The sequence below is a fragment of the Planococcus citri genome, chromosome 3 (assembly GCF_950023065.1).
Source record: "Planococcus citri chromosome 3, ihPlaCitr1.1, whole genome shotgun sequence".
Taxonomy (NCBI): Eukaryota; Metazoa; Arthropoda; class Insecta; order Hemiptera; family Pseudococcidae; genus Planococcus; species Planococcus citri.
The window spans coordinates 77,529,055-77,546,415 of NC_088679.1; the positions used below are offsets into that span (position 1 = coordinate 77,529,055).

The following is a 17,361-nucleotide window of genomic DNA, read 5'->3' on the forward strand; positions in this document are numbered from 1 at the left end:
CAAATCGCAGCCCTCTAGCCCATTTTTAAAGGCAGCCAGGGGGTGTCAAAGTTTTTAGTGAACCTAAAATATCATCCATTTCAGCAGTGGATTACTCGATAACCGCGATACCTACCAAAATGGAACATTTTTCCATAGTTAGAGGTTTTGAAAGGCTTTTTGGTGATATCATGAAAATCAGTGTTGCCACTTTTTTTCATACAAAAAATTAGCTCAAAAAGTTTCGAAACGTAGTTTTTATATCGTTCCGACTCTCAAAAATTCTGAAAAAAATATATTATGGACAACTTTTCATGCTGAACAACATATTAAAAAATTGGGATGGTAACATGTTGCAAAGTTGATTTAAAAAAATTTAAAGTTTGCAAAAAAATGCAATTTTTTGATTTAAAACTTGAAAAAAAGTTTTGATAGGTCAAGTTGACCCATTTGACCCCTAGTGTAACGTATCTGTTGAAAAAGTTGAAAAAACCCTTTCACTCAATGAAATGAACTCCTCACAAAAAAATCAAAATTCGACCAAACATAAAAAAAGTTTGAATTTATTCAGTTGTCTTATTTTGACCTCTTTCTGACGTATCACATGAAAAAGTTGATAAAAGACAAAAGTTACACTCACAACAAAAAAAATAAAAATTCGTTCATTTTTTGAATTTTTTCGAATTTTGATTTTTTGTGAGCGAGTTTATTTCATCGAGTGAAAGGGTTTTTTCAACTTTTTCAACAGATACGTAAAAATGAGGGTCAAATGGGTCAACTTTACCTATCAAAACTTTTTTTCGTGTTTTAAATAAAAAAATTGCATTTTTTCGCAAACTTTAAATTTTTTTAAATCAACTTTGCAACATGTTACCACCTCAATTTTTTAATATGTTGTTAAGCATGAAAAGTTGTCCATAATATATTTTTTTCAGAATTTTTGAGAGTCGGAACGATGTGAAAACAACTTTTCGAAACTTCTTGAGCTAATTTTTTGTACGAAAAAAAGTGGCAACACTGATTTTCATGATATCACCAAAAAGCCTTTCAAAACCCCTAACTATGGAAAAATGTTCCATTTTGGTAGGTATCGCGGTTATCGAGTAATCCACTGCTGAAATGGATGATATTTTAGGTTCACTGAAAACTTTGACACCCCCTGGCTGCCTTTAAAAATGGGCTAGAGGGCTGCGATTTGCGCCATTGGTCATCCCTTCGGTAGGTCTTTCCACAGGAAAAATTTCGAAAAAATCGCCGAACCCCCCTACCACTTCTTGGTCCAATTGACGTGGAATGACCCTGTATGTAAGTAGGTGATTGATCTGATTAAACCAAAAGTGCTGTGCAGATGATGGACACGGTTTTACAGGCTAAAAAAATTAAGTATATGAAAGCATTCATATTTTCAAGCGTTCAATCAATGACGTTTTTGTTAACGATTTATATTTTACACTCATAATCAGAATAGCGGCTGTTGAGAAATGACACACATAATATGCGTACCTGCTACCTAGCAACACATATATACAGGGGTGGACAGAAATATCGCGAACCCCTAAAAAAGTTTTCTGCCAAATATTTCGGTATGGTCACAGTGAATGATAATAATGATAGCATATGATTGGTTGTTGGACTGAGATGATAACTTTCCACCAACCATATGCATCTATTTCACGTTGCCAACCTATATTTTTAATGAAAAACTTTCTCTAGGGTTCGATATTTCTGTCCACCCTGTAGTATATATGCCCACCTAACTAGACCTGTACCTCTACCTACCTACCTACCTACGTTTTTCCAACTCGAGCCATCCAGCGTAAATCTAGTCTAAACTGGTGTCATCGCTAATGTCCGAACATTCTCACAATAGTTTACATGACAAGTGTTCAGGTAAAATAACAAAAAACGTTCGTCATAACAGCCTAATTTTTATTAGTACCTATGTTCTATTGTACCAAACGTTCGGCATGAGCGTTTTTATCTTCTTACGATTGTTATTTCAGGCAACATATGCCCAACAGAACAAGCTACTTCACTTGTATATCTATCTAAATATACCGTTGAAAATATACCATATGCGGGTCGCTGCTACTCCTTTTTTAAAGTTACGTTCAACATGAATATCGGTGTGTTAATTGTGATGCGCATCTGTTCTTCTACTTGTGGTTTCTTTTTTTTTCTCCTTCCTTCCTTCATTCTGTTTCCTCTTCAACCGTTCACTTTCGCACTGTTAGTATGTTCCATTATTGTGGTTAAAACTGTATCGTGTGTGGGGGGGGGGGGCTAAAAGAAGCAATGAGGAATAAAGTAGGAAACCCCGAATCATAAACAGAACCTGAATAATATGTAAAATAAATAAGTAGGTACTTGATTTGAATTTTTAGATTGTTTGTGATAGGTGATTGTACCTATGAGCTACACGTACCTTACCTGATTTAAACGAGATGTTTGAGCGAGAGAGGGGCGTAGGGGGGAAAGAGTTATTTTTGATATTATTAGAGAAAACCTTCAGCTTTCTTCCTATGCTAATTTCATTTTCATAAGTGCAGTTTATCATTAAAAAAATTGTGTTTGTTTTTCATTAGGGGGATTATTTTTTGATTATAGTTTCTCAACATTATATCAGGTCATTTGCCTAAGTACAGTTCAGAAAAATTACGTAAATACATAATATCATGATAGATAATCTATAAACTACGAATAGAAGTTGATAAATCTAAATGATGTAATAAATTTTTACTCTCCCTCAAATAATTTTAGAATAGGGAAAAATATAAGGGATCATAGAACATGGGTGATAAAATATTAAACATAAATATCTGTGCAGTTGGAAAGGTATTTCAAGATGGTATCCAAATAAGTTGGTATAGGTATTAAAAAGATGTTACACTCTCAGGTCTATACAAACTCGTTTTTTTCTCTTTCATTTCTCATTAAATAAATTCATTCATTTTATTAAATCAACATTTCTCTATTTTCATTCGGTCGTTTTGGTAGGCCTACCTAGACTTTTTTTTTCATTTTAATTACAAAAAATTTTCAATCATTGATTAGAGGAATTTTTTCCAGCAAGTCAGAATATTTTAATTTATGTGCACTATCTTCAGTGAACATTTTGGATGTACCTAGCTCAATTTGAACTAATCCAATTGCATCTCTCACTTTGTATCCTAGCAACTCACTTGCCCTTTTCAAAAAAAAAGCAAGTAGGCACACCACTTATCAAATAAGCAGTGTATCAAACTCTGTTAACTCAGAGTTTGTTTGGGAATTTCTCCTTATTATTATTTTTGATTTTTTTTTTAAAGTTTTTTTAAAGCAAGCTTATGTTGTTTTGCAACCATAAAGATTACGTAAATTTCAAGATTTGTAGAGATGTTTTGAATTCTGACAATGCTTTAGATAGGTACGTCTTATGTGGATTTTAAATAATTTCCTCTCTCTTAATTCTTAACAAACATATATTATAGATTGGTGATCCGTAAACACTCTAGATATGTTTAATGGCAATCCATAATTTTGTACGTACCTACAATATTATAAAATTTCATCTCATTTCTCATTTTTATTTCTTCATAATATGTACCTCAATTTTTTCATCAATTCTTCATCATTCAATTTCTTTATTAAAAGTTCTAAATTTACCCATCCGTTAGTTTGGAAGTATAAGTATGTATGGGCAGTGCCGCATTAAGGGTTTCGTGGGCCCTAGTTCCTAACCCCTGGTGGGCCCTATGCCCTAACCCCTAATTCTAAAAATTTCTCCCCCCCCCTCAAAAGAAACAATCCAACAAACAAATTTTAACCCAATTTTTTAAAGTAATACCTACTAGAAAAAAGAGTGTTGTAAAATCATCAATTATTCTTGAAGGCTGAAATCATGATGTTATTATTCAATAATAAACGTAACGTAATGTTAATTTAGTTCATTTAGGTTGGTACTAAATCTTTAGACCTCTATCACCATAAACTAAAAAAGTGAAACCAAATTAGTAGGTACTAGTCAGAAAGTTGATAAAGTGAAAAAAGATAGTTATATTGGTAATTACAAAAAGTAGTGCTGAAAAGAGAGCTGCACTAAAAGCAAAGAAAGCAGCTCTCAAGAAAATCTCAGGTTCATTTGAAAAATACGTTAAAGTTTATTGTGAAGATGCCAGCAGAATTGGTGAACTAAATTCTTGAAAACAATAGCTTCGAACTCGAACCCATAAGTTGTTGTTTTTTTTATACGGATTCTCGATAATCTGGTTTTTGGACGTTTTTTGAATCTCTTTTTTAAACACTTCCCGGTAAACACATAGTACGCTATACGCCAGCGAATAGAAGGCGATCATCGTATTGGCAGCCGGCGTATCGCCGGCGGGAATCGCGTTTGAATCGCCGGCGAAAATGTCCGCTTTTTCCGCAGCGGAATCCGAAGGCGATACGCCGGCGGGAATCGCAGCGATATCGCTGTTGAAATAGAACGCGATTCGAAGGCGATTCGTCGGCGGAAATCGCAGCGATATCAGAACGCGATTCGAAGGCGATTCAAAGGCGATAATCGCAATGATGTTTTGCTTTGGTTTTTTCCTAGTTTCTTCTCCCACATTAGAATCAGAACGTATTCTTCAATTAATTTTACGAGTAATTTACTTGTTTACATAATTAAAAATCAAGAAAACAAAATAAATAACGAGTAAATTAAGTGAAGAATGCTTTCTGATTCTGATGTAGGAAGACAAACTAGGAAATAACAAAAGAAAAAACGATGAAGTACCTATACTTGGGTAAATCACTTCACACAAGAATGCAACAACATCAATTGTAATTTATTAAAATAACCAAAAACACAAAAATTGAATTATGGAGATTTAGAATAATTATTCTAAGTCACCATACAAAATCCATTTGAAATCATCAAAAATTTATCAGAATACATCACTAAAAAACAGTTCAAAATCACCATGAAAAATTCCAAGCTCAATAAAAAAATTAAATTTGAATCAATACAGTGAAAAATTTATTTTAAAAATCACAAAAAGTGTCAAAAATTGCTAAAAAAAAATTCATTAGAAATAATCACAAAAAAATTCCAATCTGACTCATCGCCGAAAAATTTATTCTATGTACACACCACAAAAAAAAATTGTTCGTTATCACTCCAAAAAAATTAATCAAAATTCAACACCAGAAAACCAATTTGAAATAAACACGAACGAAAAGTTAAAAAAAAACACAACATTCTGCTCGTTATTGCATGCTTGCGTAAGAACATCTGAATGCTCACTCGATTGAACGCGAAACAAATGCGAAAATCGCATGAAAAATATTGTAAAAGAACTCTACTAAATTCGCCTTCTATTCGCCGACGAATAGACGGCGGCGGAAATCGCGCTGAAAAAAATGAAAAAGATCGTTGCGAAATTCGTAGGCGTATCGCCGGCGGATTCAGCAGTGTTTTTTTCAAATTTTTTCAGCGCGATTGTCGCGTTCGATTCGCCGGCGGATAGAACGCGAGTATCGCGTTGAAAATATCACTGCTGAATCCGCCGGCGATACGCCTACGATTTTCGCAACAAGTTTTTTCATTTTTTTCACTGCGATTTCCGCCGTCTATTCGCCCGCGATACGCCTACGATTTTTGCAACGAGATTTTTCATTTTTTTCACTGCGATTTCTGCCTTCTATTCGCCGGCGAATCGAACGCGATTTTTGCGACCGCGATTTCCGCCGGCGATTCGCGTTCGGTGTGTTTACCGGGTTTTTAGATCGCCACCACAAACTTTCAAAACTTCAGAAATCTTCTCTCTTCAAGTAAAATCCAAAATCCATTTTCAAAATCTACTATCCTAGCAGATTCTCGTGGATTTCAAATCTGCCAAAATCCAGATTCTTGAAAATCTGCCAAAATCCGTGTAAAAAAGCAAACCCAATTAAACTTCCAAACAACAAAGATTTGGAAATGAAAATATAATTCGCGTCTATTTTCTTCTTTTTCCATTTTTTTAGAGAGAGAGCAAAAAAAAAGCTCCTCGGCTTTGTGGGCCCCTAAACCTTAGTGGGCCCTAGTTCCGGAACTATTGGAACTAATGGGTAAATCGGCACTGTGTATGGGTCGAGTTTATTTCTTATTTATTTTTATTGGACATGTGTGGTTGTTTGAAAGTTCAAACAGGCATCAGATATACCACTCAGGTTATTTGAGACATTAGAGGTTCAGTTTATTTTGAAAGCTTTCAATCTCCAGGATTAAGCTTGAGCTGAAACCTCTGCAGTCTATTCCTAGCCTTTTCATGTCTTTCCTGCCATAGTTGGTTTTCCCAGAGTATTCTCATTGAATTATATTCCTACCTCTCATTTGATTTTTAATTTGGACATTCATGATATCTTACTTTTGTTTTGAACTTTATTTACATAAAACTTGATCAATGGAAAGAATTTTTGTTACTTCAAAGAAAGTGAGGGAGCGTAATACATTTTTTTTTATTTCTTGATAGAATGTAAGAATAAAAATACTAGGTATAATAATGCCAATTCTTGAGAGTATAATTCAAGGAAAAACATTTTAGAATTTAAGCTTAAAACTAGGTAAGATACATATAAAATATGTGCCCCTATTTTGAAAAAAAAAAAAAATTTCATGATTTACTATTTCAGTGATTTTATTAAGCAGTTTGCCGATTTGTTTGAAAAAAAAAAGAACTTTCCATAATAAATTAAAAATTTCAGAATTATAAACTGAAGTGAGTAGTCAAATTTTTTTATTTAATAGGTTAATCATGGAGTTTTTGGAGAGTGATCTTTTTTCCATAAAAATCAATAAAAAAAATAGGTAACTATTCACCATCCAAAATTTACGAAATTTCAGGTAAACAATACCATTTTTGAAGGGAGTAGTAGGTCCTTTCTTTGAAATCTTCATTTTGACATTCTCCTGTTGAGTTGAGTATTCCAAAATCTTGATGAATACCATTTTGTTGCTCATTTTTCGCAGGATCAGATTTTTCGTTCTATTGGATCGGACTTTCGTTCTATTCCCTGGATTGGACTGATTTTTTGTCTTCTGACAGGATCAAAAATTTTTTCCGGGCCGATTTTTTCCCCTGGATTCTGAGTCGTTTTTGACTGGACCGGACAGGATCAAAAAATTTTCCAGGCTGAATGTGACAATTTTCTCTGGATTCCGAGTCGCGGACTTTTTCATTGGGCTACCTTCGTTTCAACAGATTGTTTTGTAGCTGTGCCCCGCTGGTCCAATTTGAGATTTATTTCGAATAATTCACGATATCCAGTTTTTTTTAACAATTCACAATTTTCCGTTTCGAAATAATAACGCATAGAGATCATTTTGGTTAATTATTCAATTCGACAATGACAATAACGACACATACGATAATATACGACAATAGGTATGTTCTATTCTAATCAAATACTCTCGAGGAGGACAGTTGTTTGCTTTATTCGTTTTCTTTCGCGACTACGTTTGAAAAATCTGTTTTCTCGCCAGCTTAACATATTACGAACACGATTCGCGAACTTTTTGTTGATGATTTTTCGTTGGGCGCCATCTATGAAGGTCAGCCCTCGCGCCAAAACCCAAACTCAAAAGAAATAATCGACACAAAAATAACCTGAGGCGAAACGACAAAGAAGCAGCCGAGGACGCGAGAACCAACCATCAATTACTAAAATTTTTTCCCAAACGTCGTATGAGTTTTACCTAACGGTCCCTCGGATCATCAGTATGATGTACCGGGTCTCGGATCGTCAGCAAGTTCCATATCCATATACGTACATAGATAGATACATATTTGACGAAAAAATCATTTTGGTATGTTTTTTCGTTCCGGAGTAATGTCGATTCAAAGTTTTCTTTTGTCCTCCCTTCTCCCCTCATGCGATGAAAAATTCTGAAAAAATTCAGGGAGGCATACCTCCATGTATCCTCTAACTATGTTCGTTTACAGAATAAATTTATCTCAAACACGCGCTGATGCAGAATTTTTCCCCTTGAAAACGCATTTTTTGCGCCCCCTGGCTGAGGGGGTGGGGTGGGGGCGAGCTATGTGCCCACAATTAGTTTCTGGGGGTACTAAACATACCCTGTGAGTTTCATCTAAATCCGAGGTTAAGGGAATTTTGCCTATCTTATCGGGGGGGGGGGGGGGGGGAGGGTACTTTTTAACGCGCAAATTTGATTCATTTTTCGAAAATGAAATGTTAAATACCGTAGAAGCAAAATTCTCTCTACTTTCGATCGATTTGGTTTTATCTCTCGATAATTTTTTGTCTTTTTTATCAAATTTTTTAAAATAGGCAATAATGACCAAAAAATTGGTGCTACTGTGTTTCAAAATAACTAAATTATACTTAAGAAAAATTATATTCCCAGTTCCATAAATTAAGACCTATATTATCTGTCCAGGAACACTTGCCGGGCTGAAATGTTTTCTGGTCGACTTTCAACTAGGACTTGAAGCTGAAAAAATTTGTAAAAACAACAACGTAGAGCAAGTTACGTTTTTATTTTCAAGTTACTCTTAAGTGAACAGTAAAGTGCTGAATAATTTTAAAATTGCGTTGTAGGTATTGCATCCACTTGGACGGAAATCCTGTTGGGAAATCACCAAATAGAACATTTCTCTTTGTTCGGGTTCATTTTGCTACCTTTCGGACATTTCCAAATATCAGCGAACTCTTCGGAGTTTTGGAATACAACATTCACACGAAGTGGTCTCGGACTGTGCACGTCGTTGTATCGTCTCCACTCTGCAGAAAGTTTCGTTGGATTTTCACAGTACAGCTGTTAGAAACATGTCGACGAAACATGATTAGATATCTACTAGGTAGGTAAGGTACCATATTACTGTAAGGTTTTATACCGAGAAATACTTACATTGGCAAATGCTAGTGTCAGGAGCTGTTCATGAGTAAAGTTTTCAAAGTGAGGAAGAATCGGTTCCTCTCCATATTTAGCCACACATCTTCTGTAAGCCAGAAGTGATTCCCTGAATCCTCCGTTATCCGCGATATTCTCTCCTAGTGTTTTTACACCGTCAGCCTGGTAAAAATTAATAGAGAAAGAATCGCATTATTATTGGCTCATAGTTTTTCATAATTGTGTGTATTTTTTTTAATTTTGGTCCTCGTGGAGTATTTTGGAATACATTTATATGAAGTAGAGCAATATCAACACATTAGACGAATTTTCATTTAGTACCTAGACCTACCGTTTGAGTAATATTACCAAAGTTTGAACTATAATTGCCATAAGCATCGACGAAACACTGGGCTTTCTCCTCGTATGAACTCAAAGTGTCATTTTGCCACCAATCTTCTACATCTCCTATCTCGTTGTGATGTCGCCCTGAAATTATCAAAACCTTATTAGATGTAGAATCACGTATAAATACTTGTTATATTCGTGGTTTGTTGAGGATATCTTGTCTGGATCTAACCATTATTGTCAAATCCATGAGTTATTTCATGACCTATGACTGAACCTATTCCTCCGTAATCCAAAGCTCTAGTCAAATTCACAAATATATTGCTTGAATTAGATGTAAGTAGTAAAAGTACATGCAATATATTTAGCATCGGAAGATGGGCAGGCATTGTACTTTGGGGTGGATCGCGAAAAAAAAAATTGCGGAGAATTTTGATGAAATCTAGTCTGGATTGATAGATAATTCCAAAATATAGACGTAGCTGCGGGTTATGCCATTTCTTTCCCTTTTTAGTGAAATCTTTAAAAAATTTCGTTGTTTTTTCCACCTGACGGGAAATTTTTTTGTAGAAATAGTGTATGTGGGTATTGTGGGTCATTCGACGTCAATTCGACCAAGAAGTGGTAAGGGGGGGTTTAAAGGCTGCTAGGGGTGTCAAAGTTTTCAGTGAACTTGAAATATCATCAATTTCAGCAGTGGCTTACTCGATAACCGCGATACCTACTAAAATTAAACTTTTTCCAGTAGTTAGGGGTTTTGAAAGGCTTTTTGGTGATATCATAAAAATCAGTGTTGCCACGTTTTTTCGTACAAAACAGTAGTTCGAAAAGTTTCAAAATGTAGGTAGTTTTCATATCGTTCCGACTCTCAAAAATTCCGAAAAAAATATATTATGGACAACTTTTCATGCTGAACAACATACTAAATAATTTGGATGGCATTATGTCGTAAAGTCAATTTTAAAAAATTGAAAGTTTTCGAAAAAATGCGATTTTTTGATTTAAAATGAGAAAAAAAGTTTTGACAGATGAATTTGACTTATTTGACCCCTATTTTTACGTATCTGTTGAAAAAGTTGAAAAACCTCTTCACTCAATAAAATAAACTCATCGCAAAAAAATTAAAATTCGAAAAAATAAAAAAAAATATACGAATTTAATTAATTTTTTGGCTACGAGTGTGATTTTCATAAACTTTTTCATGAAATACGTCAGAAATAGGCCAAAATGATACAGCTGAATAAATTTAAACTTTTTTTGATGTTTGGAATTGAAAATTGATTTTTTTCGAATTTTGAATTTTTTTTGTGATGAGTTCATTTTATCGAGTGAAGGGGGTTTTTCAACAGAAAACCGTCCCGAGCGATGAGTCGTTTTTTTGCCATTTGCCAGAAATTGATAAAAAGTCCATTCTTTTGCTAAAATTAATATCAAAAGACTCGCTTTTTGCTGAAAAATTCCAAAAATATCTTGATTTTTTTCGAAAATTAGAAAATGCCTCTTCTTTGAGGATGAGGACCCATGTCTCCCCTCCAGGAGAATCTCTGGTTCTGAAATGTTTTCTGGCTGACTTACTACTCGAAATGAAGGTCCCTACAGGAATTTCATCTAAAGCCTCCGACATTTTTCTTTTCACGATCCATCTTCATTCCTCATGTACGTCTTGTAGCTTAGTTATGTAAAAATCATTCCTACTCACCGAAGACTATTGTTATAGAATGATAATCCAAGTATACCGGCTGGAATGGCTGGAAAAAAATTTTAAATATTAAAATTTACGAGATTTTCAGATTTCAAAGATACGAGTACCTAGGTAGTATAGGAGTAGAACAGTTGACAATTTGACATACTCATGGTATTTGTTTCAGGGTTATAGAAAGCATCCACTACACTGGGATCAATTATTGAAATCCTGTAAAAAAATTTCAAATTGACGGATTGAAATTTGAAAGTAACAACGCATTCGTATGGAAATGTTATCTTTACTCGGTCAGATCATTTGTTTGATTCTGGATGCTTAGATCATATTTTTTTTGCTTATTCTGACTGATTGACATCATCGTATCGTAGAAGTTGTTGGATACTTTTATCTAAAATTTTCAAATAGTTTTTTAATCAAAGCAAAATCTGTGTATTGGGTGAAAGCATGAGACCACTTATATGTACTTTACCAGGAGTAAACTTTCGTAACATGAACTGTTTATATTGGCATTGAGGCAATTTCACAGATTGGTTAGATGTTTTGAACTAAATACACTTACGTCTTTATATAAATCATTCAGTAAGTTTGTATCCTTGAGTACACTCGGATATACTAGAACTGACTTCATCAACTGTACTTTGTTCAGTGCTCTTTGTCTGGTCTTTTCATCCATCCACATTGCTTCCTTCATTATTTGGATTAGGCTTTCTCGAATTTGTTCAAACATTCTACTAATCTGTAATCATTAAAATAACCAATTTTATTTTCATGTAGGTACCTAAACAAGGCCAGAACTTATGGTTTAAAGTTTTGGAAATTCAGTTCACGTTCTCGACATGAAAGACTTCTCGGAATTCTGAATAGGTATTCAAAATTCTGTGTTACTCGTATTATCCAATTACGAGGGTGATGTGATGTTTGTTTCAAACCACTTACGTCAGTCTGGGCTTTGATGTATTTTTGCTTCGTCGTGTACGAGTAACTAACTGCCAAACTGAATGCTGACCTGGTTTTCTGAATGCAACTGTTTTCTCTGTATTAGAAAAAAATACAGTGAAATAGGTACTTGAATAATCCCTTACATCGATTCAATTTCTGTTCGAAGATGATTGAAATAGGTGCTTACCTTGTTGGAGAAACTTCGAGGCTGTTCAGTTTATTTTTCAAGTCGCAAATTGACAAATCAATGTAGGATACAAGTTCAGAAACAACTTTCCACCAAATTCCGAGTTCTGCGTTGAATTTTTTCGAGTAAGGAAACATTGAAAAATATTTTCGCTCTTAATTCGTAAAATTATTTGAAAATTCAAATATACCTACCGATGAGCTTAAAGTTGTTTTTTTCGTAAATATATCGTATTATTTTCTCGATGTAATCCGAACTTGAAATTTTAATTTTGGCCGGATCACTGAGATTCAATTTAACGAAGTTCAAACCGGCAAACGTTTCTTCTATGTATCTCGTCCAGTTCCACTAACGATCATACAATTTTATTTGGTTTTTGAGGTCTCTTTTTTTTGTAGTTTATGAATATGAAATTGAATGTATTACCTTAGGAAGTGTTGTATTTACTTCAAATGCAATACTGTCTGTAAGATTTTGCAGTTCTTTTAATGTAAGTAAAACCGGTTCGGAAGGTTCTGAATTGATCTGAAAATTTCAGGCTGGTTAAAATTCGAAATGCATGATGGGCTCGCCTTCATCAAGAATCTTACGAAAATGAGAAGAAATCTTCTTTTTTTTTTACAGCGATTGAAAAGTCGAAACCCTCCAAAATGTGATGATCATTCGCAAGGGGGGCGGATCTTCCAACTTTTTATGAATTTTGATGGGGCCCAGCTAAAAATCATGGCCCAATATCCTTAATGAGACGCTATAAAAAGAAGGAGGGTCATTATGGCCATTTTCGTGCCCCTCACTACTTCGAGACTTGAATAGCCTTTTGCTATAGGGGATGGTACTTATTATTATTATCAGGCGATATTTTCCCAGAGGAACCCATAGGGGGGCTGTGGGGTGCTCCCAAAGTCGAAAATTTCAAAAATTTTTAGAACCACTGTTCGAAAATGTAAAAAATTAAAAGTAGCGAATATATATTGGTTTAAGGGTAAGCAATGCAGCATATAACGCTTTTTTCATTTTTGACTTTCTTGGGGGTTGTGGAGGGGGTATTTTAATTTTTGAAAATTTTGGAACCCCTTTTTTTGACTCTTCCCGTCGAGCCCCGCTAATTCCCTTTTCATGGTTTATTGCTACTAGTATTGGGTTTAATTGATATCATTTGCAACTCCCTCAACAACTTGGCTCATATCGAAAAATTCAATTTTTGACTTTTTTTTGAGGTACACATTTTGGGAAACCATGAAAAGCTATCGAGGTCCGGTTCGCGGCAAATATGTTGCATTTTACTTCTTAATCGACTGGCATGCTTGAAATTTTATTTTAAGTCAATTTTTGACTTCATCCATGCAGATCACTTTCGAGGGTAGTGAACTTTGAGAACCCCTGAAAAAAGTTCTAAAGCCAATTTTTTTAAACTTTGAGCGGAAATGGTCTTAAATACACGTGTTTAACTAATATAATATGCGAATGCGATACTTTCATTCAATTTAGCCATTTTGGCTGATTTTATCGAAAAAAAGTAGTGATTTAACAACAGGCATAGCATTCCTGCTGGTAATGCTATGCCTGTTGTTAAATCACTACTTTTTTTTGATAAAGCTCTGTTTTTTTTTGTTTTTTTTGATAAAATCAGCCAATAGCTTTTCATGGTTTCCCAAAATGTGGACCTCAAAAAAAGTCAAAAATTGAATTTTTCGATATGAGCCAAGTTGTTGAGGGGGTTGCAAATGATATCAATTGAACCTACTACTAGTAGCAATAAACCATGAAAAGGGAATTAGCGGGGCTCGACGGGAAGGGTCAAAAAAAGGGGTTCCAAAATTTTCAAAAATTAAAATACCCCCTCCACAACCCCCAAAAAAGTCAAAAATGAAAAAAACGTTATATGCTGCATTGCTTACTATACCCTTAAACCAATATATATTCACTACTTTTAATTTTTTACATTTTCGAACAGTGGTTCTAAAATTTTTTGAAATTTTCGACTTTGGGGGCACCCCACAGCCCCCCTATGGGTTCCTCTGGGAAAATATCGCCTGATAATAATAATAATAAGTACCATCCCCTATAACAAAAGGCTATTCAAGTCTCGAAGTAGTGAGGGGCACGAAAATGGCCATAATAACCCTCCTTTCTTTCAAATTTTTTGGTCGACGTATATCCCTCCTCTCCCTCCTGCTCGAGATCTAAAATTAAAAATTATAAAAATTCTCCATTGTTTCAATTTTTTTGAAAAAATAATTTTCGGTCTGGTTTTTGAATAAAAATTTGAAAACAGTCGAGTTCACTTTCGATCCACGTGGAGGACTTGGAAATTCTTGGAGAAAGTTGACATTTTTCAAATGAGGATTTTGTCTTTTTTCTCAAACATTCTTCAAGAATGCAATTGTTTTCGAATTCTACGAATCAAGTTATTAGGGCACATTATAGCCTCCCATACCCTTACCTCTAGAGTACAGAGGGTGAGAAGTTGTCAAAAATTGATCGACATACCTACAAGTACATACATGATACAAATTTTCAAACTATTCTATCAAATTTTAGGGGTTACCTGTCTGATGTCATCTTGTTGTATGAGTATGTTTTTGATCGTGGCATTCCTAGCCGCATTCTCAGCTGAAATCCACATTTTACAACCACTTGAGGAATTTAGTTCGCATATTCTTCGTATTACTTCAATCATGAATTGTGCTTCAGAAATTTTTTCTTTACTAGAAATTTATAAACGAATCCGTAATTTTAAAACCAATTAACGTATTTGTGTGAAACGTATTTCTTAAATAGATAAGTATGTAGGTATAATACCTTGCCATGGGCGAAGTCGTATTTGGAGAATTTGATGTTTCCTTAATGTTACTTAATACGATTTTATTTAGAGTTTGGTTGAAAGGATGCAAGTCTATTGTAATATCGAAAAGAATATTGACTCCAGTCACTTTGGCTGCTTTTGCAAAAGCTGTTGTGTAATCGAAGTTTATGAAAACTTCGTCAAACAAGAAAGGATCTAATGGTACACCAATTTCTTCTAACTGAGGTACAATCTTCTCCAGTTTATTACTGTAAGCAGCTACAAATTGAATTTGTCAATCAATTAAATTCATTTATTTGTCAACTTTTGATATTCTAGTTTTATGAACAAAATGCTATGTGCATTGATATGTTACATTTATGTACCTTCGTTTAAACACAGCCAAAAGAATTTCCTAGCTTTGTGGACAGCCTCTGGTTCGTTTTGAGTGTTATTCTGTCTGAGAAAATCTGTAATCAAGTTATATAGAAGATGTACCTATTTAACAAATTTTGATGAATTAAGTACCTATTTAATGAGTGGGAGAGGGAAAATGTGCAATTAAAAATAAATTATCTAATATGTATTTATTTATAAACATCACAATACCACCAAGTTCTGCAATATTTTCGTACGATCGCAGTACGAAGGTGTCTTGTGCGATATCACTACCGTTCTTATTTTTATGAACATTTGGCCAATTTCCACAAGCGTATTGGTAGAAATCTTCGCAAGGATCTGCTCCATGGTCCATTGATTCTTTCAAATTTTGTGCTATATTTGTAAAAAAAATTGATGATGGTATTTTTATTTTTGCTAAAAGTTTAGGTTCAAAATTTTGAAAGCTGAGGAGAGTTTTTAAAATTGAAAAAAATTCCAACTTGTGAAGTAAAATTGTATTACCTGCGGATAAACATTCTTTCGTTTCGCAGATTTTTTTGGAGGTATTATGTGACCATACCAATAAAAACGAGCTCAAAACTGAAATGAGAAAATATTATCAGATCTAATGAATTGGTAAAGTTCTGAACTTCAGCTGAAATTTTCCAACTCCAAGTCTTGCTTTTTTTCAAGAAGTTGCAAGCCATTTTGAAAAAGTTAAAGCTCAGTCTATTTGCTAAAATATTATAAGTCTCGCTTTTTGGCAAAAATGGCAAAAAAAATAGTCTTGTCTTGTAAAAGTTTCCTATAAGTTTTTTTTTTCGCCTAAAATTTCTAAAAATTCTCGCTCCCTGCAAAAATCTCCAAAAAGTATTACTTTTTCTCAAAAAGTTTTCGAAAGTCTTGCTTTTTTGCCTGTATGCTTGATTGATTAAAAAAATCTTGCCTTTTGCTTGAATCTTTCGAGTTTCGTCCCTTTTCTCCAAAAAAGGTCAACAAATTCTGTTTGTCGCCCAAAATCTTCAAGTCTCGTTTTTTTTTTACCAAAAAGTTGCAAAATAGTACCTACTACCTACGTACTACCTATAGCCACACTTTTTTGTCAAAAATTCCCAAAAAGTATGAGTAGATATCATTTTTTTTTGTTGAAAGTTGTTAAAAAGTTCTCTTTTTCTGTCGAAATTGTCGAAGTCTTAATCGAGTTTCATTTTTACATTTTAATTGGAATGTTTTGCTTCGTATTTTTAAAAATTGTTTCACTTGTGAATGTTTTGCATTTCCTCGCGTTTTCAACAAGTAATTTGGTCAGTTTCGTCGCCTTTTTTTTTCGTTTCTTGAGTTTATTTTTGTGTGGAAAAAATTGCGTATTAGCTCTTTAATCATTGTATGAATTCTTGTGCATAATTAAGTAGATAATTGGATTTACTTACGTGAAAGTAATGTTACTGTTAAAGAAGGAACGCGTGTTGATAATGGTCTTCTCATTTTGAAAAAAAATCCAATGGTAGATAATTCTAATACAAAATACTTATATTTGCCAATGATGGAACGCGAAAAATACCACCTCGTACCCGTATAAATTGTTTAGAAATTAGAAACACAGGAAAAATAGAAACGTTTAAATACTTATGTAAACTTCCCTGACCAGTGACCAACTGACAAAAGTTATGCAATGTGAAGGTAATACATATTAGTCGTTAAGTATTTCGTTCATAACTCAAAACTCGAACAATTTAGATGAAATGGGAGGCCATGCATGTATTTTACAACCAATACGTTTTTTCTCCAGTTTAGATAAAGAAAATGCTCCCAGACCTGCTACTTGCATCGCTATTTGGTATCGTGGTCGTGCAGCTATCTTAACCTGCAGAAAATTGGCGTACCGTTTCGCCGTTTATTTTCGGTCTTGCAAGAGCCAATCTCGCAGAGACTATGTAGAATCGCGATTAAAAAAAAACGGTCTCGGCATGCGCGAATGTAATTAAACGTGCTTTATGCGCAGCTGCGCGAAATTGATAGTTTACGAAAGTTAAATTTATGACCGATTTATGGTTAACTTCCACGAATCGAGTATCTATCAATTCTCCGTTTTTCAATCTTTCATTTCCCTATGTGCATTGTGCAACCTGGTTGATTTTTTTCTCTCTCTCGAATGCAATGCTTCCTTTCGCAGCGCTCGA

The 17,361-nt window shown here is 34.2% G+C and overlaps 1 protein-coding gene across 1 annotated transcript; it reads right to left on the reverse strand.

Annotated features, from left to right (window-relative positions):
- Positions 1-8,467: 8,467 nt before the first annotated feature.
- Positions 8,468-17,044, reverse strand: LOC135839408 (endothelin-converting enzyme homolog). The gene is made up of 18 exons (XM_065355421.1): positions 16,612-17,044; positions 15,704-15,781; positions 15,410-15,574; positions 15,187-15,270; positions 14,818-15,079; positions 14,564-14,723; positions 12,442-12,540; positions 12,210-12,363; positions 12,016-12,121; positions 11,826-11,922; positions 11,449-11,625; positions 11,174-11,277; positions 11,038-11,099; positions 10,887-10,935; positions 9,420-9,487; positions 9,192-9,328; positions 8,858-9,022; positions 8,468-8,764 (listed from the first exon to the last, which is right to left on the reverse strand). Exons 1-18 carry the CDS (start codon positions 16,664-16,666, stop codon positions 8,585-8,587), a joined length of 2,202 nt encoding a protein of 733 aa, XP_065211493.1. The 5' UTR covers positions 16,667-17,044; the 3' UTR covers positions 8,468-8,584.
- Positions 17,045-17,361: the final 317 nt, after the last annotated feature.